Raw genomic sequence first — 24979 nt, forward strand, 5'->3', positions numbered from 1 at the left:
ATCTTATCAAGCCGCAGTGTTATTTGTAACAGATATAGTCAAGAGCAGCGCTTCACTTGTGATAAGAGGGTACGATGGTGACAGTGTAGGTGGGTTTAGTTCTGGTGCCATGTTGCAGGACTAGAAAGGGGGATTTACAATTGCTAGAAATTCGTTTTCTTTGAGGTTTCGAAATTTCGGATGTTATTGAATTATCATATATTATTATAAATCCATGGTGGATGTTTTATTGAGAGAGTATTATTTGGTAAGTTCCAGCTAGTTGGAACTCAGTATCTGACCTTTTCTTCTAAAATTGGTTCAAGATTGAATGCATCGTTATTGTAAACATCAGTTCTCGAAGAAGCTTGTGCAACTCGATGTTTTTTGAAGCTTTTCAGTTTGATTACGAGTACAACTGCGCTGATGATACAAATTACTTGAAATATGATCACAATTGTCGTCCCTGATGACATTAAATTGACCACGTATCCAATCAGCTGGTTCATTAGGCTGAAGCAGCCGCCCTGGAAGGGCTCATGGAGATGTGTCAGCGAAAAGCACGATACTGGCACTGGGCTGTCGTCAGTTTCCGGTATCATCCAATTGTACCAATCCTGATACCCCTTAAAACCACAGCATTCCACCCTTTGCTGCATGTGATCAACGGAGCGTTGAACACTCAAGTCACCGTGATAACGGTTAAAGGCGTAGTTCAGGTTAACGCGCAACATGCTATCAACTCGATTTGCCATCGAGTAGGATGCGATGGCCACAATGGTTTCCAAAATTACCATCGTCACAAACAGTGCGATGTACTGCAAATACATACAAAAATCATTTCTTAACAGCGAAAAGCGAAATTCTTCTAATTCTACTTACCACAGTTATAATTGAGATATTTTCCAGAATAATACCAACACAACCGACTAGAACAAGTATCACCGTAACGATACCAGTGGCTACCAAGAACTGGGTTAGCGAAATAAAATGATCATCTATGAAAAGATCAAACTCTCCAAACAGATGGCCTGCACTAGCACCGAGAACAACTTGGATCACTTCCATAACCTACATATGAAAAGTATATTTTCAACTCGACACAACACCGGATAAGGGATTTCAGTCCTACCACACACATTCCAGTCACCAGCAGCACTAGATACTTGACGATGGAGAGTGCCTTCCTCGAGATCACTTGATTTGCAGGTTGGACAGGTTCCAGGCTTTCGGTCATCTCGCAGCTGTGACATGAACAACGCTGAGCGAAAACTTTGCTCTGACGGCAGTCCGAAGCTATCTTGGGCAAATGCTGATCCGCAGCAGTAAAGCAAAGGGGTTCGGTTGAAATTTGATGGAGTGAGCAGGGTGTGATATCACTACGGCAGCAAATTGATTTTCGATGGATATTTTGACATCGTAATTATAATCTTAATCTAAATAAGTGATAAGATATACGGGCGCTGAGATAGCGTTGGTGGTTTGCTGGATATAATTTCGCAGTAAACTTTGGGTAACGCGATCCGGATTGCTACTCCGAAAAACGTTGAAAGCTTAGATCTTTGGTTTTTCATTCGAAATCTCGTTCAAACGTCGATAGTCGAACGAACATATTGTCTCTTGATACTTGGACCGATCCAGCGAACATCTGGTTTTGATCAGTCTTATCCGCTTGCCAAGAATGAAGGAGAACATCGCCGCGGAAATCTGTGGAAAATGGGTTAATTTTTCAAATAACTTTGACTTCACTACATTACGAACCTGAACGAAGGCAACGAGCAATAGTCCACTGATGACGGTTTTCAGACAGTGTCGAAGCAGTGCATTCATCCTTTGGTAGCATCCAGTTTGAAACGGCACACATGCGCCATCCTGGTAGAGTTGGCAGCAAGAAGCTGGTAGTTCGGCTTGTAGGTTCCCACTGTCCAGATCGACCACCGCGAAGACATCCTCCCAATCCTGATACCTCGTTACACCGCAACACTCCAACTAATTGTCGTGGAGAGTGTGAAAGGTAGCAACTTGTGTCACGTTGTGTCCACTAAACTCACCTCAATCTGCATGAAATCAACCGATTCTTGCAAGTTACTGTTCCACGGGTAACGCTGTAGCGAACTGTTCAGGGTTTGCATAAGAATACCGTCTACCTCGCGACGATGATAGATTCCGACCGAGGTCGCCGTAACTTCAAGCAAGAATACCACCGTCAGTATTCCACAGTACTGAAATTCAAAATTTAAAATTTCCACCAGAAAATCTTCACCCGTTCCTCATCACTCACGATATTGATCAGCAGTGCACTTTCCCTAAACGTGCCAATAAATCCGAACGTTGCAATCGCCAGCGTTATCACTCCCACGGCGATAAACATCAGCGTTGGCGAATAGAATTGCTCATCGACGAAGCTGGTGAAATTTTTGTACACCGATTCGACGGCAACTCCTGTCGCAATCACCAGCACTCCGGTAAACTGCAAAAGAATTAATTACAAATGCTTCAACCACGATAACCACCCACTTCATGCAACCACCTACCACAAACATCAGGTTCGTCATGAACAGGAAGAACTTGATCCACTTGAGGGACCAATTTCCGGTCCGAAACTCGAGCTTCGTCTCGTACGCCATCATGATCCTGGAAAAAAAGACAACCAACCTACACCAGTGCCGGCTACCGTGTGTGAGATATCGCGGGGTTCGGCAAAAGCCGTCGAGCTTGTTGACAAAAAAAAAAAATAATGTCAAGATTACACCGAAAAGCAGCAGCAGCTAGGTATAGGACAGGGGCCTAGATATGTGTTATCAGAGATCACGACGCGTCGGCGAAACGCACATGCAGGTCTTGTTGGTAGAAAAAGTTTAGCGAAATACATTTAATATCAGCACCCAGGTGATGATATTATCGGGCGAGCTTTGTTGTACACGTGAAGAAGGGAAGTCTGAAGACCAGTCAAAATGAAATATAATTATACTAGCAAACAAGCAGTGAATGCCAGAACTGCTTGTTTTGGGTGTACGCGAGAGCATTTTTCAACTTTTTCAAGTGCGATGCAATAGTCCCTCGTGCGGATACACAGCGAGATTGCTGGCGGATAACGAAGCCCAACATTGGAACTTTGCATACGAGGTTTGCTTGTGATGAGGGTGTTGATAAAAATGATAAGTAATTAGAGAACGATACGGCTGTAGCACGGTCATTTATAGTTTATTTCAAGATTAAATCATAAGATGAGATTTTTTCTCGTGTTCAGAAGGATCATTTTGTTCAATGAAACACTTGTATACTTGGTTTGTGTTTTCTTCTTTTAACATTTATATGAAATTAAATAAATGTCTCAATTAAAGAAATATGAAAAGTGAGCATTATATTGAGTAACTTTAATTTTAATCTTTCATTAGAAAAATATTTTGCATTGGTGGTCCCCTCATAATTTTTCGTTCAGCCCAGTTAGGGACCATCCATAAACCACGTGGACACTTGGGGGTGGTATAGCGATTGTCCACGCTCCATACAAAAAGATTTTTGTATGGACAATTGTCCAGGAGGGGGTCGAGATTACCAAAAAAATGTCCACGTGGTTTATGGATGGTCCCTTAGCGACAGAAGGCAGTTTCAAAAACACCCAAAAGCTAAAAAGAAATTTGTTGATTGGACTCTAGATCGGACTCTTAAAAAAAACTGCAAATTTTATTACCAAATTCTCGGAGTCTACGATGTCTTGCCAGAGGTATTATTTTTTTTTATAATTATTTATGCAACAAGTTGCAAAACAAGATATCTGAACAAAATAGTTCAGTAAGCTTACCTGACCTTTTCTCGAGTTTCTCCACATTTTTCAGCATTTATCTAATGAGGTTCGTCGGTTTGAATAAATATGACGTGTGCTGAAAAACACAAGTTCCAACTATGGTTCCCTTGGAGCGAGCTGTCAAGTAGAACCTTTTCTGTCAAGAAGGTCCGCGAAGTTAATTTGTCAAAATTGATTAAAAAATCCATTTTAAATCTTTTACGGTCGTACAAAGGATCATTGTACTCAGAAAAATAAGCTTTATCGTTGTGAAATTGTATCACAAATCCATGCTTTATTTTAGGACTCATTTTTTCTTTTTTTGCATTAAAATCAAAAAAAGTTTTTAGAAATCGTTGCTGTTGTGCTAACTTGTCGCACGTCCATTTTGGGCCAAATTGAGTTAAGAACGCCATTTTGTGCACCTTTTGGCCTTCACAGATCCTCAAAAATCGATTTCAATCCTGAGATATTCAATAAAAACCGAAAAAAAATGCAAAAAACGTGAATTTTTGTCGCCTTTCATGTGAAAGAAGTTTTAATATTGTCGTGCTACCTTGACACACCCTGAAAGTTGATGTAAGTGTGACAAAAGGGCAAGGGAATTTCAGGTCAAACGCGTTTGACACAAGTACGAGCTCGACTACACGCTTACCAAATAAAACCAAAAAAATGGTAATTATCATGATATTTGAAGTTCAACTCGGATAACACTTTTTTTGGTAAAGTGGGTCGAACTGGTAAAATCATGATTTTCATGATTTGCCGAGTTCGAGCATGCGGAAATATTTCACAGGTTTAGAGGTTGCCTATCTTTGGGCGCTTTTTGGTTTTTCTTTCGAGATTGAAATAATAACAGTTAATGTTTAAAAGAAATAAACAACGCAATGCTTTTTTTTATTGATAAAATATACTATAAACTCGGAAATTTATTACAAAAGGTATGGATTGTGGAGTTAATGTTAGTCGCCTACTTTGAATACTGCTCCGGACAGGATTGCTTGTCCCCGCTGAGAATGTTGGGTTCGGTGACAAAGGCCGGAAGCACGATGACGACAACAGGCGAGTTCCGGTCTGATGGTCATCGCTTTACCAAATCCACCACGGTCAGCACCGCATCCACGGCAATCTCCGCCATTGTCCTGTGGCACTTGTTCACAATCTTACGAGCCGTCATCGCCAAATGGATCAGCGGTTCTTTGTTGTCTAAAGAAATCGGAAACGGACTTGCGATCGAGTCCATATGTTTGATCACGCACTGCGCCGCCAGCTCAACCCATCGGCAATACGAATTGGATTAATTCCCCGGTCTCCGATCTCGCAGTCCTGTGACTGCGAGAGCTGCACCATCAGCTTGCCGATCTCGTGATCTACATCTATCAGCTTCAAAATGGTTACGCCATCGTTGGTGACTGTTGATGACATCGCCGTCCCCGGACATCATCTTGTCCAACTGCGCACGAGATCTACCGCAGATTGAGATGGAATTTGACGAGCGTACCGGATCAGGGTTGATCGCGCACGAGGTATATCACAGGATGTTGGCGGAATCTATCGCAGATCGTGGATTGCCTAGAAGAACCACAAAACAAGATGTAGATTAGTTCATACAGAACATAATAGGTCGTACCGGGTTGAAGGCGACCAAGTCCGAATTCGCAGATGGTGAATGATTTCAACGAGCGTCCCGGGTTAAGGCCGTCAGGTCGTGGATCGCCTAAAAGAAGAATAAAGCATATCTTTAAGATCAGTTAATACAGCCTAGACCAGGTCGTACCGGATTGAGAGCGACCAAGTTCGTATTCGACGAGGGTACAGGCTCAAGACCGAGCAAAACTGTTCTCAACTTTGGTCAGATTCCACCTCCAAACATGTTGGCATGAGAAACTGATCCTCCGGAGGACGGATTTCTATGGCGTGTCTCGGCCTTCCCGGAGATGCCGGAACCGTGTTCTCAATTAAATGCGCCTTCGGCCGGTGTCGCTGACAACGACCGAACCCGCCGTTTGGGCTACATACGTCTGTAGCACGTTACTAGTTGCCAAGCTGAGTTATCTGAAAAAAGGTTGAGTTAGATGAAGTTTGATGCTTAGCCGAATCTTTGGGACATACCTTTGACACCTTCGAGTCGAACTACCAGAAGAACGACTGGTCCGTGTCCATCACGTTCCAAGTTGAAATGGTCTCGTCCTGATCTTCTCATCCGTTCCGTCGTCATCGTGTGGTCAACATCGCAAAAGTTGCTGGAGATCAATTTGTTGTCCGCAGGATCTTATCTCGCAGCATCGGAAACTCCTCGAACCGGTCCGCCACGCCAGTGTCCCGGAAAAAGTTCCGCAAACTCCTCGTGTTTCGCGCCCTGCCGGTCGTACTTGACTGGCGCGGTCTCCGTTAAAGAAAGCGCGAATCTCTGAAAGGCCCTTCTCAGATCTTCTGGACGCACCACCAGGAATTATCGCCGCGGCGGGATTGAAGGGCGTCGGTTGACGGCGCAACGGCGGCGGGGTCAACTGCAGGGACGCTGGCCGCAGTGGGTCGACTGTTTGGCAATGTAGTAGGATACCAGCATCTCGGCGTAGGCTGGCATTCACCGAGCGGGAGTAATTACAGACCGGAAACCTGACGGCGGCGCGGTGTCCATTTTGGTGTAGGTAGACCGGTTCCATCTGCAAAAATTACGAAAAAAAAATCATCCTTGAGAATAAAAGTTCCTCTTGCAAACATAACCAAGATTACTCTTGGAAAACATTGTTGTGCTCCGGCGGACGAATCCGAATCTTGCAAACCTTGTCCAGTAATCCGTCCACCGGTGGTCCGAATCTTTTCGCCAACATTGGTAGGCAATCCGTCCACTGGTGAACGGATTCCTCTTGCAAAACCTTGTCCAGTAATCCGTCCACCGGAGGACAGAACCTTTTCGCCAAAAATTGGCAGGCATTCCTCTTGCAAAATTTTGTCCAGTGTTCCGTCCACCTTCTCGCCAAACATTGGCAGGCAATCTGTCCACCGGTGGACGGATTTCTCTTGCAAAACCTTGTCCAGTAATCCGTCCACCGGTGGACCGAACCTTTTCGCCTACATTGGCAGCCAATCCGTCCACCGGTGGACAGATTCCTTTTGCAAAATCTTGTGTAGTATTCCGTCCACCCGTGGACCGAACTTTCCAGTCAACATTGGCAGGCAATCCGTCCACCGGCGGACGGATTCCTCTTGCAAAACTTTGTCCAGTATTCCGTCCACCTTTTCGCCAACATTGGCAGGCAATCCGTCCACCGGCGGACGGATTTCTCTTGCAAAACACTTTCCAATATTCCGTCCACCGGTGGACCGTATCTTCTCGTCAACTTTGGCAGGCAATCCTTCCCCGGCGGACGGATTCCTCTTGCATTTTTTTCCAGTAATCCGTCCACCAGAGGACAGAACCTTTTCGCCAAAAATTGGTAGGCAACCCGTCCTCCGGTGGACGGATTCCTCTTGCAAAATTTTGTCCAGCGTTCCGTCCACCTTTTCGCCAAACATTGGCAGGCAATCCGTCCACCGGCGGACGGATTCCTCTTGCAAAACCTTGTACCGTAATCCGTCCACCGGCGGACAGATTTCTCTTGCAAAACACTTTCCAATATTCCGTCCACCGGTGGACCGTATCTTCTCGTCAACTTTGGCAGGCAATCCTTCCCCGGCGGACGGATTCTTCTTGCATTTTTTTTCCAGTAATCCGTCCACCGGAGGACAGAACCTTTTCGCCAAAAATTGGTAGGCAACCCGTCCTCCGGTGGACGGATTCCTCTTGTAAAACTTTGTCCAGTGTTCCGTCCACCTTTTCGCCAAACATTGGCAGGCAATCCGTCCACCGGCGGACGGATTCCTCTTGCAAAACCTTGTGCCGTAATCCGTTCACCGGTGGCCGGAACCTTTTCGCAAACATTGGAAGGCAATCCGTCCACCGGCGGACGGATTCCTCTTGCATTCTTGTCCACTAAACCGTCCTTTGCACCATGAAAATCCGTCCTTTTTACTCACCCGAAAATCATCCCGAAGCTCCGGAGCGCAAAAACTAACTAACAATAAATATTCAAGACGAAACGTTTCAACGAATTTCAAAATTTTCGCTAAGTCCAAAATCGCACTTTTGAGAGTTCGCTTAACTGAACTCGTTTTTTGGCGATTTTTACCATTTTTCGAGTTCGCAAATCACACTTTTTTTAGTTCGTTTAAGCGAACTGTCAAAAGTGCGATTTCTGAACTCTCAAAAGTGCGATTTTCAGTAACCATGTACTGTAAACATTTGTAGTTTTAACTCAGCGCGGTTTAGTTACCCTCCAACTTCCCACCCTCCAGATATTTTAAACGGATCTTTACCCTCCACCCTCCAAGTTTCCAAGCAACTTTTTCAAAACGGCGTATGTTTGATCTGTTTTAAAATACATACAACTTTTTGAAAAGATTCTCCTCGACAAAAATTATATTTGAGAGCTCTCCGAAGAATATACTCGATCAAATGAGAGTAATCTCTTGCACCAACACCACCACCAACCGCCCTGTTCCGCTATCGATGGCTAAGTTATGTTTCAAGCAGCACCACTACCCACACTAGTAATGTTACATCAGCGATGGATAAATTAAAGTTTTTAATCAATGGGCTTTTGGGAGCGATTTAGATTAATAATTTGCATAATATACCGTTTTTACTTTCAAACAAACAATTAATTAACAGATTAATCACATTTCGCTTTTCAACTAATGAATCATTCCTTTCTAAGATTTTTATTCATTTCAATCATTTTGAGCATTTCAATAGTTTGAAGTATGTTAAATTGATTTTAAATATTACGAGTAATTTTTATATTTAAGGTATTTCAGGTATACGAGTGTATCAAGTTTTTGAAGGTTTTTAAAGATTTCACGTAATTCAAGTTTTTGCAGTTTTCATGGATTTTAAGTATAATAAGTATTTCCAGCATTTCAAGTATTATAAGTACCGCAATCAGGGGTGAGATTGGTTCATACAAAAATGCAGAAATTTGTATGACCCAATCTCACCCCCTCACGGTGCATCAAATATTTCAAGGGTTTAAAGAATCTCAAGTATAAATTTTTTTCTAAGCATTTCAAGTAAATCAAGTTTTCAAGTGTTTCTTGTACACAATCATTTCAACATTTGTAACTATTTCATGGATTTCAAGTATTTCAAATTGATTTTTAATATTTGTAGTATTTCAAGTGTTTCAAGTAGTTGAAGTAAATATTTCAAGTATCTTTTTCATTTATTTTAATTTCATAAAGAATTTAAAATATTTCCTGTACTTCAAGTATTTTGTGTTTTTCAAGCATTTCAAGTTTACTAAATAATAAGTCATGTATTTCAAGTAATTCAATTAATGTTAATATTTTAATTTTTCTATAATTTCAATCCATTTTTTTTTTAGATTTAATCGTCTCTTACTAAGTTTAATCATGAAATATCTTTATAAACGTTTCAGGAGTAATTGAAAATCATTTTTTAGAGGATTTAATAAATTTTCAGTAATATGATTTTTTTTGGTTTTATACATGTATGTAACCTTTGATGTACACATCCAAATTTAAAATATTTCTAGTATTTCAAGTATTTCACGTGATTCTATTATATTAAGTTTTTAAAGTTATTCATTTTCAAGTGATTCCAGTTTTAAAAATATTTGGAGTCTATCAAATATTTTAATCATCTTAACACTATTTTAATTTTCAAGCACTTCAATTATGTTCATGTTTTTTTATTTAATTTTTTTTAAGAATTTTTATAATTTAAGATTTTTAAGGTATTTCAAGTACCAAGTACATGAAATACTTTAATTATTTGAGCAAAAATTTGACAAAAATACCAGTTTTTTAAGTGTTTCTAAATAAATAAAATATCTGATTTAAATTAATTTCTTTTTTTGAATAAAATTTACAAAACCGAATGTTATTATTATAAAAGCATCATATTTTAAGGAGTTTATGTAAACCGGAAAGTGATAATAATGATTGAAACTCATCTGAATATACAAAAGAAATCTTGGAACAATAGAAATTTGTCGATGTTTTCGATTCTTCAAACACTTTAATAACATAAAACAGTTAACAGTTTAAAATTTAAAAAGTGTTCTTATTAAGTGAAAATCATTCTAAAACCCGAATAAAATGGTACTTGAAATACATAAACTATTTATTGTACTTTCAATATTTACAATATTTTCAAAGATTACTTGAACAGTTGAAATATTTTTGTAGCTTGGAATACATGATAAAATATTTAAACACGAAGTATTTGACGTGTCAACAATTCTTAAAATACTTTAACAACATTTAAAACATTCGAAATCACTAACATATTTTTAAAACACTGAAACACGTAAAAAAATCATGCTTGATATGATCAAAATACTCGACAAACCTAAAATGCTCAATATAATAACAAAACAAAAAAAAAAAAACAAAAAACAAAGCAAAAAGACTTTAAATAATAGAAACTTGAAAATTTAATATACTTGGAATCTTTGAAATAATTGAAATAAATGAAAAATAAAAGTAATCGAAAAATGTTATATTATTTCGAAATACTTAAAGTCCTTGAAAATAATGAAATGCTTGAATGACTTAAACAACTTGAATTAATTACATGAATCACATGAATTACTTAAATTAATAGAAACACTTCAAGGTCTTGAAAAAACGAAATACTCGAATTAATTCAAAAAACAAAATACTCAAATTAATTCAAAAAACAAAATACTCGAATTAATTGAATAACTTGAAATACATTTAATATTGGAAAAACTTGAAATTCCTGAAATACACGAAAACACGAAGTTTTTCAATTGCAAGAAATTTGAAGTATTTGAATTACTAGAAATGTTTGATACTTGTTTTACTTCTATAGTTTTTAAAGGTCCAATTACCAAAATTTTGCTGTGTATTTGAATACTACTAACTAAATGCGGTTCCAGAAACACCAAAAACAAAATGTGTTTACTGGACTTGAAAAAACCCCAGACTTGAAGTACTTGAAATTCTTCATATACTTGAAACACTCGAAATACTCGAAATACTTAAAATACTACAAGTTTTTGAAATATCTAAGATCAATCTGAAATACTATTGATTCTAGAAACACTTTCGGTTCTCGCAATACTTTAAATCCTCGAAATCCTACTTCGATAACTTGGAAAAATTTAAAAACTTAAAGTACTTATGAGACTTAAAACCCAATACTCCAAAACTTGAAATGCTTGATGTACCGTCATCAGGGGTGACATTGGGTCAGACAAAAATTTCGAAATTTGTATGATGCAATCTCACCCCCAGACCCAATGTCACCTCTGATGACGGTACTTATAACACTCTTGAAATATTTAAAATCGATTTGAAATATTTGAAGAATTTGAAAACATGAAGTATTTGAAATACTTAAAACATATTTATTTACTTCTATTGTTTCTTTAAAGGTCCAATTTTGCTACCTCTGACTCAATGCGGTTTCAGATACACCAAAAAGATAAAATTTTGTTCATTTGACTGTAAAAACTCCAAACATGAAGTACTTGAAATCCTTCAAGTTCATGAAATCCTTGAAATTCTTCAAATACATGAAAACTGCTTGAAACACTCAAAATACATAAAAGACCGAATTCTTGAAATAATTAAGATCAATTTAGAATACTTCAAATCATAGAAATTGAAATACATGAAATACTTGAAATACTTCAAAACTCGAAATTTATTAAATACATGAAATCCTTGAAATATCTGAAAACATGAAGTATATACAAGTATATACAAAAGTATTTAGTTTTTTGAAGGTCCATACCAATATTTTGCCTGTGTTTTGAATACCGCTAACTCATTGCGGTTTCAGAAACACAAAAAAAAAACAATAACAACAAAAAACTAAATTTTGCTTACTGAACTTGAAAAAAACCCCCAGACCCCTTCAAGTACTTGAAACTTGCTTAAACACTCCAAATACTACGAAATATTAAATTACTACAAATTCTTGAAATATCTAAGATCTATCTGAAATACTATACATTCTTGAAATACATTCAGTTCTCGCAATACTTTAAATCCTTAAAATTATACAAACACTTGATATACTTGAATAACCTACTTCGAAAACTTGGAAAAAAAGAAATACTTCAATTACTTATAATGAAAACTTGAAATACTTGAAATTCTTGAAATGTTTGATGTACTTATAAAAATCTAAATTCTTAAAATATTTAAAATCAATTTGAAATATTTGAAGGAATTTAAAATAATTGAAAAAATATATTATAAGTAATTAAATAACTTGAATTGCATGAAATACTAAGATACTAGTATACGAAGTATTGAATAAACATGAATCAATAGAAACATTTGATATTTTTATTTACTTCTATTGTTTTTATAAAGGTCCAATTTTGATTTTTTGGCTTTAGAGTGTTTTTAACGCAATGTGGTTTCAGAAACACAAAAAAAACTAAATTTTGTTCATTGGACTTAAAAAAACTCCAAACATGAATCTTGTTTGAAACACTCAAAATACATAAAAAACTAAAAATTCTTGAAATATTTAAGATCAATCAATAAATACATGAAATACTTTGAAAACTTGAAATACTTGCAATGCTTAAAATCCACAAAATACTTTGCATACTTGAAGCTCTTGAAACACATGGTGTTATTATTACACTTTAAATCCTTGAAATAATTTAAATCAATTTGAAATAATTGAAACAATTAAAAAAATAGAGTATTTGAATTATTTAAAAATCTAAAACTAATAGGATAAACAATATTTGAATAACTTGGAATACATTATATACATACAATATTTGAAATACTTGAAACACTTTAAATCCTTGAAAACTTTAAAAAACTTGATACACTCGTATACCTGAAATACCTTAAATATAAAAATTACTCGTAATATTTAAAATCAACTTAACATACTTCAAACTATTGAAATGCTCAAAATGATTGAAATGAATAAAAATCTTAGAAAGGAATGATTCATTAGTTGAAAAGCGAAATGTGATTAATCTGTTAATTAATTGTTTGTTTGAAAGTAAAAACGGTAAATTATGCAAATTATTAATCTAAATCGCTCCCAAAAGCCCATTGATTAAAAACTTTAATTTATCCATCGCTGATGTAACATTACTAGTGTGGGTAGTGGTGCTGCTTGAAACATAACTTAGCCATCGATAGCGGAACAGGGCGGTTGGTGGTGGTGTTGGTGCAAGAGATTTCTCTACATTTGATCAAGTATATTCTTCGGAGAGCTCTCAAATATAATTTTTGTCGAGGAGAATCTTTTCAAAAAGTTGTATGTATTTTAAAACAGATCAAACATACGCCGTTTTGAAAAAGTTGCTTGGAAACTTGGAGGGTGGAGGGTAAAGATCCGTTTAAAATATCTGGAGGGTGGGAAGTTGGAGGGTAACTAAACCGCGCTTTTTAACTCGGGGCTCCACCAACTTGAGGGTTGTTGAGCAGTAAAAGCAAAGGAGCTATTACACTACGGCAAACAAACAAAAAAATCTCGCACTTTTTGACAGTTTGCCTGCTTGGTTTGTTTGCCTGAATTTGTTTGTACAAACGTCAGCCTGTATACATTTTGCCTTGTTTGCGAGTTTGCAGCAAACAAGTTTGCGAGTTTGCAGCAAACAAGTTTGCGAGTTTGGTAAACTGTCAAACACTTAAAAAGTGCCAGTTTGTTTGTTTGTTTGCGGTAGTGTAATATGACTCTTTAAGTGTTCATTGTAAGGATATATCCTAGTTATAACCTAGTTAAACAAAATTTTCAAATAAACCTCAGCAAAAATGTTTTTTTTTTTTCTAAATCGCAACATTCCCTTGATGTTGCAACAGTGTTGCGCGACACGCTTGACTGCCGCAACATGACCCGAACCGGTTCGTTTCGCACGAGCAAAACAAAACACCGCGCAACGTAAACAAGGTTGAACAGCGCGCGCAAACTGCTGTTTGTCATGTTGTTTCATGAAATTCAATTTTTGAAATTCCAACTTGGATTGATGAGCTTGTCCAGTGTTTCGTTTAAAATGTGTTATAAGTGAGTGATTTTATGCCATAAATACTGTTCAAAATGGTGCCAAACATTGCCGCGGCCGTCATCAAGCTCGGCCAGCAGAAGAAGAACGACGAGCTGAAGGAAATCCTGGAACGGATTCCGACCAAGGAGTTGGTGGACCTGGTTTCGTCGAATATCGGGGGCGCGGATGGGTTCACGCTGTGGCACTTTGTCCTGCTGGGGATGACCCACTCGAGCAAGACCAGCGACAAACGGTTCCAGATCACGATGGCCGTGCTGCAGCAGTTGAATCGGGTGGAACTGGCGACGAAGGTTGCGTTTGATATTGTTTCGCGGCTGGTGCTCGATTTGCCCAAGTTTGGGCCGGACCAGCTGGTGGAGATCTTGGAGTATTGTGTGGAGTCGATCCGGGCTGGGGATCCCAAGTGTATGGGTTGGAAGGATTTGCTGCCGGATGTGCTGTCGCTGCTGAGCCAGCAGGTGGGCCGGATCAGCGTGAATGGGTTCATTATGACGGGGGTGGAGTACAGGAAGAAGGTGCTGGACGAGCTGTTCAAGATGAAGATTCAGAACGGGATCTTGACGTCGTTTACCGGGATGTTTCGGGAGGTTCAGTTGAGCAGGGAGGAGGCGACTTTGCTGGTGGGGAAGGTTTGTGACGCCATTCGGCACCTTGAAGCGCTGGAGATTCCGGCGTTGACATTTCAGCTGTTTCACGTGTGCCTGAAGTATAGTAGCTTGCTGGTTCTGCCGATTTATTCGCTGCAGAAGTACTTTCACAAGCATTATTACAAGAAGATTGCGTCGAACGACTGTGGAGACAGCACCGACTTTGATAGCATTGGTAAGACGTTTCATACTCCATATGTTTTGGTAAATCTACAAATTATTTTTTATTTCAGAACCCGTTTCCGACAAAGAACTCCGCGAAGCGGAAGAAACCATCCTGTATCACCTCTCAAACGTAACGGAATTCCGTCTGGACGAAGCCCAGGTCGTCGCCATGTTCAAACCCTTCCAAAACATGCCGGAGTTCCTGCTCACCCCGTTCGTCATCAGCGCGCTGATCGCGATGAGCAAGATTAACCGCACTCCGGACACCATGAAGGTCGTCTCGTCCCAAGTGATGGCCTTCCTGGTGCGGCTCGTCGCCGAAAACGAACACGAGCGCGAGCTCTGCCAACGGTCGGCGTGGTGTCGAGGACGGATCGAATCTGCGGTCGTCCCGGACGTGAACCGCATTCTGACCATCCTGACCGAGCACAGCCAGGAGGGGATGGAGGTGGTCACACCGGGTGTGATTCACTTTGGGTTTGCGCTGTTGATTGCGAAGAAGCAGCCAAAGTTGCACACGATCGCGATCGCCTTTTTGCAGAACTTTATCAAGAAGCGGTTCATCTTTGGCAACGGGATCGTGGACAAGTTGAAGCAGTATCTGTTTGTGGAGTTGGAAGCGATGCAGTTTTCCGAGTGTTTGATCACGTTGAGCCTGACGAGTGCGTTGACGCTGTCCGAGTGCGGGTCGTCGATCAGCTATATTTTGGAGTATTTGCTGCTGGTAAGTTGATTGACTACAATTTGAAGAATCCTCTACAAAATCTCACATTTCTTTCAGATCGACGGCCACCACGCGATGCGCATCATCACCTTTCTCTTTCCGCTGATCCGGATCTCGCACACCATCCGGGACGCGTTCATCGAGGTTCTGCGCAAGGCCATGCACCACAGCGAAACGCGCACCCGCATGATGGGCGTGTTTGGCTTTTGCGCCCTGCTCAAGCAGCTCAAGAACAACAACTCGCGGCGGGCCGTCCTCGGCGGTTCGGCCGGCAACCTCACCCAGCTGTCCATTTCCGGGATGTCGCTGCTGTCGCAATCGACGATCGGTCGGGCGGACAATCCGGACGTGCACTTTGACATGCTGACGCTGGAGATTTTGGGCATTCTGAGGCGCTGCTTCACGCAGACGGTGGAGATTCGTGAGCTGCTGTACGAGTCGCTAGGGCGGGCCGTCGAGTTCAACGGGAAGCTGCTGCCGCACGTGCTGCAGTTTGTGGACTGGCACTTTAGTGGGTACTTTGGCGAATCGCTCGAGGGTGCGCTCGAGATTGACTTTGAAAAGTGCGTGCGCTATCGGCAGGGCGCGAGCGAGGACGTGTCGGCCGGCGATCAACAGCTGGAGATTTACGACAACGTGGGCAAGCTGACCGCGTTTATGGTGCACTGTATGACGCTGGCCGATCAGCAGCAGGACATGGGCCACGATTGCGATGGGGCAAGGAAGCTGCTCGAAGATGTGGTGAACAAAATAGACGGAGTCACGTTGGATAGCTTGGGCATTGTAAGTTGATGTTCTAAACACCAAAATCACTCTTCTAACATTGATCCGTCCTCACAGATCGGAACGCTCGACCCGAAAACCTGTGTGATTGCGTGCCACTACTTGAACACCGTCGAAGCCGGCATGAGCTACTGCATCTGGAAGACCAAACCGGACAACGGCGCGCTGCGAGATCTGTTGAAGCTCTTCAAGCATCACCAGAGTTGCAGTGAAAAAATTAAGGTTCTCTCAAAATCAATTCTCAATTCACCTTCCTACTAAATCGAGTTTTTTTTTATTGCAGAAAATGGAACCGAAAAAGGCAGGCAGGAAGGCGGCCAACAACGAAACGATCGCGTCGACGGCGGCTGCGGGAGCGTCTTCCGCGAAGAGCTTGTCCTTCAGGCCGGAAAATGTGTGGGATCTGGCGACGGTCGAGCGGCTGCTGCGCATCGTGTTCGAGTAAGTTATTATATTTATATTTCCTAACTACTTTTTTTCAAATTATGACTTGAATTGACTACTGATTTTGACGTTTGAGTGCTTTTTAGTTAGCATTAATTGAGCGCTTCCCTACTTCAAGTACCTAGACGTATTTTTGGCAATCGATTGGCATCAGGTTTGTTGGACAGTTTGCTACGTAATGTTTCAGCTTTTCTGAATTCAAAAATTCAAATTATTCGTTCTACAGCATTGCCTTGGCGTTCTTGATTGCGAGATTCCTACTCGAAACTAGGTGTCCGAAGGCTTAATTGTTGAGTCAATTGCAAACCTCTTTTTACGGGTGCAGGACATTTCGCCGACGGTCGTTTCGCCGAATGGGACGTTTCGCCGAATTGACAAAAAATCGTAAAAAACTATATAAAAAGGACACGAATTATAAAAATATTTTATAAAAATTATAATGTTTAAACCTTAAAGGGAGTTTTAGAATTCTTTTTTTTAAATATTTTTTTGCCTGTTAGTATGTTATTTTTATAAGTATATACATTATAATATGTAAAAACAATTGTTTAAAACATAATCGAGTTAATAACAATTTTGTGAGTTTTTGCATTCTTTCAAACAGAAGCAGTTATTTAATTTCAGCATACAATTTTAAATAATTTTTGTGAGTTGTAATTTTGATTAATTTCTGATAGTTTTTGCTTTCTTTGTTTTTAAAGCATTTTATTTGTATAATTTTTGGGGGTTTTTGCATTCTTTCTAACATGAGCAGTCTTTTAATTTTCTGCTTATAATTTTGATTATTTCTGTTTGTTTTTGCATTCTGCGTGTATCCTCCAGAGCAAGCAGAAGTTAAGTGCTCAGAGCTCTAAAAGTTTTTCCGAATTTTCCGCCGTAATCGACCTTGATTACCCGCGAGTTTGCTCCACCAGCATGCCGAAGGCCGGCCGTGACCGTGGCAGTTCGAGTGCGGCCTCGAAAAACCCGCGAAGTTCGTCTACCGGCCGAGTGCAAAAAGGTCGTCCGCCATCGCGCAGGGGAGCGTGTGCGCTGATGGATTCAATCCGGAGTTATTACACGCTAATTACCGTGTCCAGGATCGCAGCCCTATAAGAAGCAGACTCCGCTCAGGTACTTCCGGCAATCTGTCGACCGGTGGCGCATCAACATCCGCCAACATTCCCACCAGTAACAAGTTCGCGAGACTGAGTGACGAGGAAAGCTACAACAACAACACCGACGGTAGCAGCACTACCGATGACGACGACGACGATGGACGTGCACGCAAAAAAGGTAGTATGACAAAAAAAGATAATTCTCCGAAGGAACGGCGACCACCTCCAATTTTTGTTTTGGATACGTTGGCGGACGATGTTGACGAGTTGCTGGAAGGCCTCCAATATAGTCTGAAAATTGGAAAATCGAAGGTACAAGTAATTACTTTCAACAAAAAGAATTTCGACCTGGTGGTGAAAGAACTGAAGTGTAGCAACTTCAAGTTCTACACATTCGATCCAGTTGAGAAGACCGCGGTTAAGGTAGTCCTGCAGGGCTACCAAGACCGCCCAATCGCCGACCTGAAGGGACACCTCTCGGGTGCCGGAATAACGCCATAGGAGATAAAAGTGCTCTCGCGCAAGACAACAGTCACAGGTACGCACACTCTGTACCTGTTGTACTTCGATCGCGGCACCGTCAAAATCCAAGACCTGCGTCGGACTAAGGCGTTGGACGGTTTTTGGGTAAACTGGCGGTTTTACTCCAAAAACCCAATGGACGTAGCACAATGCCACCGTTGCCAGAAGTTCGGCCACGGCTCGCGGAACTGCAACCTCCCGCCCCGCTGCGTGAAGTGCGGTGAAACACACCTCTCGGAGAAGTGTGCACTGCCGTGCAAGGCGGACTTGGGGGACAAGGCAGAGCAAACCAAGGCGCGCATTAAGTGCGCCAACTGTGACGGCAACCATACCGGTAATTACCGCGGATGCGTCGCGCGCAAGGCCTACCTCGAGGAGCAGGAAAAGAGGAAGAAGAAAGCAGCAGCGTCCCACCCTTCCCAGCGGAATACGAGCGCAACCGTTCCTGCAGCCGGACAGCGTACGGTTCCCGAAAACAACTCAGCGTTCCCTCCTGGATGGGGGCGATCGTTCGCCAGCGTGGTCGCTGCCGGTAGCGGTGATGCGGCCCAGCAAGAAGTAACCGGGGAAGATCTATTCACCTTGCCGGAGTTTTTTACTCTAGCGGGTGAGATGATGACGCGGTTCCGGACCTGCCGTAACAAGGCGGAGCAATTTCTGGCCCTCGGGGAGCTAATGATTAAGCACATCTACAATAGATAAAAAAAACTGTGATCTAGTTTAAGCTTTTTCTGTTTCTATCCCCTTTCCTTTGCAATTTCAGTAAGTTTTTTCTAAATTTTTTCTTACTTTTGGTAATCTCTTAGTCATAAGCAATAATCGTTGCAAAATGGATTGAGATTTAACACACAGTTGAAAGGAACTCCAAAACTCTGTTATGTACTGCGAATGAACTAATTGTAACATGATTATTCACTAATAAAACCGAATTGAATTGAATTGAATTTTTGCATTCTTTGTTTTTTAAGCATATTATGTGTATGATTTTTGTAAGTTTTTGCATTCTTTCAAGCATGAACAGTTCTTTTGATTTTTAGCATAGAGCAATTCCAGCTCAAATCAGGAATTTTTCTGGTACTTTTGTACCCGACCCTCTCCAATTTCAATGAAACTATCTAGACATGTTATACTAGGCCTATATAAGCCATTTTTGTGTATATGGAGCAAATAGTACTCGAAAATGACATTTGAGAAGGGCGTAAGGTATTTACATATTTTTGTTTTTTGTTGCAATTTAAAAATTACTGTATCTCGAAGCCGTTGCATCATATCAAAAAGTGGTCAAAAACAAACTTGTAGGAAATTGGACGGGCTTTCTGAAAAAAATATACACTGAAACAAAAATACACGCCACTTCTGTGAGATTTTTCAGTTTTTAAGTTTAAAAGTTAAATTTTTAAGAAAACAGTTGTAGTAAATGATTTTTGTATTTTTTTAGTGCATCTCCAGCGCTGGGTGCAAACATCGAAGCAAAGCTAATTTGCACCCGACGTCAACCCCATCGCGGTACCTGTCGCGGTATCAAATTTGCTCTCAGTTCTTCGGGATTTCACTTTGCTACCCGGTATTCAGCCTGTTTGCTACCGCATCAAATGGAATTATGCACGGAAAAATCGAATCAAGCACGGAACATTTTTTGAAAACTTTCAAAAATTTAAAAAAATTAAAAAATTTAAAAAATTTAAAAAAATTCAAAAATTTAAAAAAAATTCAAAAATTTCAAAAATTTTAAAAATTTCAAAAATTTCAAAAATTTCAAAATTTCAAAATTTTTAAAAATTTCAAAAATTTCAAAAATTTCAAAAATTTCAAAAATTTCAAAAAATTCAAAAATTTCAAAAATTTTAAAAATTTCAAAAAAATCGAATTTTTTTTTTTTGATTTTTTAAATTTTAGAATTTTTGAATTTTTAAATTTTTGAATTTTTGAATTTTTGAATTTTTGAATTTTTGAATTTTTAAATTTTTGAATTTTTGAATTTTTGAATTTTTGAATTTTTGAATCACCACAAGAGCAGACATACAAATTTTTTTGAATTTTTGAATTTTTGAATTTTTGAATTCTTAAATTTTTAAATTTTTGAATTTTTGAATTTTTGAATTTTTAAATTTTTGAATTTTTGAATTTTTGAATTTTTGAATTTTTGAATTTTTGAATTTTTGAATTTTTAAATTTTTGAATTTTTGAATTTTTAAATTTTTGAATTTTTAAATTTTTGAATTTTTGAATTTTTGAATTTTTGAATTTTTGAATTTTTGAATTTTCGAATCACCCACAAGAGCAGACATACAAAATTTTTTGAATTTTTAAATTTTTGAATTTATAAATTTTTTAATTTTCGAATCACCCACAAGAGCAGACATACAATTTTTTTTGAATTTTTGAATTTTTAAATTTTTGAATTTTTAAATTTTTAAATTTTTAAATTTTTGATTTTTTGAATTTTTGAATTTTTAAATTTTTGAATTTTTGAATCACCCACAAGAGCAAAAATCTCCGAAACACGCATTCAAAACTTTGCCCCCGGCTTGCCGGTACTTGTCGGGTATCAGAAAATGAGTACCCGACAGGTACCGACACATATTTTTCTTCTACAGATGAACTTGAGATCAAATTTGATACCTGCTTTGCCACGCGCGGTGGGAGACTCGGGGGCAAACTCGAGAGCAAATTTGGTGGGAATCAAATCGGGTAGCAAATGGTTTAACTTTCGACATTTTCGAAAAATTAAATTCTTTGGAATTTTCACTAGGATTAAAAAGTTTAATAAACTTTTAGCATTTCTAGGCATGAATCAACACATAATTATTGATTTTGAAGGTAAACGAGAGCAAAAAATGATAAAAACCCATTTTTGCCCCCCGCGGTGGGCTTGTTTCGGTGGCAAATTTGATACCCGAGCGGTGGGGATGACGGAGTTTTTTCAAGGTGGCAAATTTGATCTCGGTATTCATGAGCCGGGTGCAAATTTGATTTGCACCCCAGCGCTGGAGATGTCCTTAGGAAAGACATACCATCCTGCATTTTTCGTGAGTCTTTTTGTAACATTTTAGGCTTTTTCCTCAAAAATTTTGAGCGAAAAAAAAATCGTGACATCACCATCAAATTTAACTTTTAAACTTAAAAACTGAAAAATCTCATAGAAGTGGCAACTTTTTAGAAGACGAAAAAATTTCCCAAAAATATTCCTGTAAATTTAGAATTTCAAAATCACCCTAATCGTGGACCACACTATTTTTTAACCAAACCAAAAGTTGCCAGACCAAAAGGGCACAGAATGGTCCGCCTAAGTAAAATGTACCGAAAACCTTACAATAATCCAGTGTAGTAGGCTTATGCTTTGGGATGTTGCCTTGAATGTTGTATGCGTGCAAGAAAAATATTTTGTAGAATCGGCCTGTACGAGGTTTGATCCAACAATTTTTTTGTTGAATATAATCAACGCCGATTTTGCGTTGAAACAAATCTTGACTTTCTCAATTCCACAAAAATCTTTTGTTGTTTTGAAAAAGTTGCTTTGGCGTTTAGCGTTGATTCAACAAAATTCTTGATTTTCAAATCAACAAAACGTTTTGTTGATTCAAATATGCCTTATTTTTCTGCGTGGGGTTGATAAAAATTTTCAGCTTAAAACTATTTTTAATGCAATTTAAAAAAAAATGTGTTTTTCGACTACTTTTTCCAGGGTGCGGGGCAAAATGGGCCACCCTAGATAAGAAATGACTTAAGTAACCTTTCCAACACAGTTTCCATGAAGTTTGATCACTTTTATAAAAATAGTCACTTAACAAAACAAACATTTTTGAAAATAGTGTAAATATGTCGAAATAAGACACTATGTTTACAAATAAGTGTCAAAACAATTAATGCAATCAACTAATGTTGCAACGTGATTTGTTAAGCTACCAGAAGTGAACTAATCCATTTAGCCATTTAGCTCAAATTTCGCAACTTTTGATTGTTTTTATAAGGCAGGAAAAGGGTGGTTCATTCAGCCCCAAGTGGATTTTAATTAAACACTTCCACCACCAAGCCTCTAAATGATTTGAAGGTTCCGTTGTTGTTTGATTACCTTTGTAATAGCTCCTGGGGCTGGTTCCGGTGAGCTTGATCGAACGTAACACGAGCTTATGTAAAATAGCTGTAAAATTTCAGCTGTTTGTTTTGAAAATAGATAAATCATATCTTCTCCACATCTTCCACTTTCAGTGACTCCACCGCGTACGCCACCGAGGAGGACCTGGAGGCGCTCCGCTCGAATCGTGACTTTACCCAGTTTGTGCTGCGGGTGGCCACCGAAAAGCTGGAAGCGCTCCGCACCACGCCCGAGTACTGGCAGATCAAGCACAGCAAGCGCATATTCCACCACCTGTGCGAGTGCGGCAAGATCGCGTACGACCGGTGCGTGAAGCGAACCAACGAGCTGTGCTCGAATGGGAACGTGCAGGTTGCGTTGGCCGCCGTGGAGTGCTTCCGGCAGGCGATGCTGACGGCGCTGGCGGTTTACGAGCGGAAGTTTGTGGATTTTCTGAGGATGATCAGCTGCTCGCTGGGGACGGCTTTTCGGGGGGATTTGCTGCAGACGCTGCACGGGATTGTGGATAGGTTTTTCGAGGATGGGGCGGAGTTGGAGGTGGCTGGGGAGAAGACGATTCATGGTTTGTTGGTTTGCTTGGAGATTCTGTACACGTCGGAGGGGTTGGAGATTACGCACCTTAACGGTGCCTACTCGTGGCTGCAGGATTTTTGCGTGAACCACAAGTTGAAGGTGAAGTCGCTTGGGATTGTGCATCGAATTTTGTTCGATTTGCGGTTGAAGACGCAAACTGGGGCTTATTTTGATACGGTTTCGATGTTGGTTGAGAAAAAGTACGGTCAAATACACGAGGAAGAGTTGGCGCCCAGCTTCGCGCTCAAGTCGATCAGCTCGATCACGGTCGAGTCGGCGCTGATGGCGCTTTGCAGTGTGACCAAGCAGCAGCTCGACGACGTGGAGCATTTCGTGCTGAGGACGAACAGCGTGCTCGGCAGGTTGAAGATCTACGGCCAAGGCGAAAATGATGAGTGTAAGTTGGCATGCAAATTTAATTGATTGTTGATAACATCTTTCTCGTACACAGATCTCCACCAGTTGAAGACCATCGAGCGATCGATGTGCTCCCAGCTCGTGCACATCATGTCGGTGGCAACGCACCTGGCCAACACGCAGCTCACACTCGGAACCTGCATGGACGCGCTGCTGAAGCTGCTGATCAGTCTGTACGGTTGTCTGACCAACCTGGCGAAGCACTTTATCACGCGGCATGCGGTGGCGGCCGTCTCGCACGATTCCACCAAGTAAGTCCACTTCAACTTAGACTGCGAATTAAATGATCAAATCCAATCTCCAAACAGGTTCAACCTGGTCATCAAATCATCCAAGCCGCTAGCAGAGAAAATCTACCTTCTATTTCCGCACATCGAGGAGAACATCCTCGGTCAGTCGGAAGAAGGTGGCGGCGACGACGAGGAAGCACCGCGCAAATCAACCACCGACGCCAAACGGAACCGCGAAAAGGTCCTCCGCCAGACGAAGCTCATCCCGAAGGTCGTTTTCCGCATCGAAACGTTCAACAAGTTTGTGCTCCTCCTAAGCAAGAAGACCAAAAAGGACCTCACCTACCTCCTCCACCTGGGCACCGTGCGCGATTTCCGCATTCGCGAACCGGCCCTCGTGGAAGCCATCCGAAAAGTGTGCGACGGACAACCCGTGGACGAAACCACGTCCGAGTTTGGCGACCTCGCGGATTTGGACGCGCACGACGAAGACGAAGACGACGCAGCTCCACTGGTCGAGAAACCCTCCGACTCCACGGCCGGCCCAGCCCCATCCAAGTCGATCGGCGTCGAGGAGAGTCAACTGGACGAGCAGGAGTCCAACACCGACCTCACCGAGCTGGGCAACGAAAACCTCGCGCTTAAAAATCTCGCCCTGCTCAACGAAAAGAGTCGCCGTCGGTCGAGCAAGAAGCGTAAAACTGCCGACGCCACGGCAGAAGATGCGGAACGAGTTGCTGCCGTGCCGGAGGTTAAAAAGAGAAAGGTCACCACCAAGGGGGGCGGAAGCAAAAAGGGTAGCACTTCGCCCAAGATTAACAAACGGGCGCTGGAGACGATGAACGAGATCGCTGCACCGCTGGCGAAGGTAACGACCACGCGGACGCTTGGGCCGAAGCGATCAAAGGGACTGGCGGTGAAGAAGTCGTGAGTTTTTTGGGTAGATTTGTAAGAATGAAAAAGTACAATTTAGTACCTGTGTGCTAGTGAAAGTGCAGTTTTTGAACTTTTTTTTGCGTTGAATAAAATTCAATACTATAATGTTTCAACAAAATTGTGCCATCTAATGTTACTTCATAAAAGAAATCACCCGCAATTCCACGTAAAACCAGCCGGATCCAGATCAAAAGTGCTACAATTTGGTTGAATTGGCCGTGGAAATTCCCTGGCCAAAATTGTTAGAAAAATCAAAAACTAACAACTTTTTATATGAAAGACATGCACACGAGACTGGTTTAACAAGACTTCACCAACATTTTGAGTCGACTTTGTCAAAACAGTGTTGAAATATCTCGGGAATGATGCAACCAAATGTCTTCAAATTTATTTGGTTGATACATAGTTGAAACTGTAGGTATATTTCAATGTATTAGAAAAAAACGAAAACAAACTTTAAAAAATATTTGCAACGGACTAAAAAAAAGCAAAATAACCAT

At 40.4% G+C, this 24979-nt stretch overlaps 3 protein-coding genes across 3 annotated transcripts; 1 reads left to right on the forward strand and 2 right to left on the reverse strand.

The window, feature by feature from the left end:
• Window positions 1–222: 222 nt before the first annotated feature.
• LOC6031826 (leukocyte surface antigen CD53) lies at window positions 223–1387 on the reverse strand. Its single transcript, XM_001842477.2, has 3 exons — window positions 1112–1387; window positions 862–1050; window positions 223–797 (listed from the first exon to the last, which is right to left on the reverse strand). The coding sequence occupies exons 1-3, from the start codon at window positions 1214–1216 to the stop codon at window positions 270–272; spliced, it is 822 nt and encodes a 273-aa protein (XP_001842529.2). The 5' UTR covers window positions 1217–1387; the 3' UTR covers window positions 223–269.
• On the reverse strand, window positions 1387–2691 carry LOC6031825 (CD63 antigen). The gene is made up of 5 exons (XM_001842476.2): window positions 2514–2691; window positions 2261–2449; window positions 2031–2201; window positions 1741–1968; window positions 1387–1686 (listed from the first exon to the last, which is right to left on the reverse strand). Exons 1-5 carry the CDS (start codon window positions 2607–2609, stop codon window positions 1534–1536), a joined length of 837 nt encoding a protein of 278 aa, XP_001842528.1. The 5' UTR covers window positions 2610–2691; the 3' UTR covers window positions 1387–1533.
• Window positions 2692–13737: 11046 nt separating this feature from the next.
• On the forward strand, window positions 13738–24597 carry LOC6031823 (Fanconi anemia group I protein). Its single transcript, XM_038254033.1, has 8 exons — window positions 13738–14667; window positions 14726–15381; window positions 15439–16164; window positions 16222–16386; window positions 16448–16605; window positions 22437–23293; window positions 23348–23564; window positions 23622–24597. Exons 1-8 carry the CDS (start codon window positions 13878–13880, stop codon window positions 24472–24474), a joined length of 4422 nt encoding a protein of 1473 aa, XP_038109961.1. The 5' UTR covers window positions 13738–13877; the 3' UTR covers window positions 24475–24597.
• Window positions 24598–24979: the final 382 nt, after the last annotated feature.

The sequence above is a fragment of the Culex quinquefasciatus genome, chromosome 2, assembly GCF_015732765.1.
Source record: "Culex quinquefasciatus strain JHB chromosome 2, VPISU_Cqui_1.0_pri_paternal, whole genome shotgun sequence".
Lineage (NCBI taxonomy): Eukaryota > Metazoa > Arthropoda > Insecta > Diptera > Culicidae > Culex > Culex quinquefasciatus.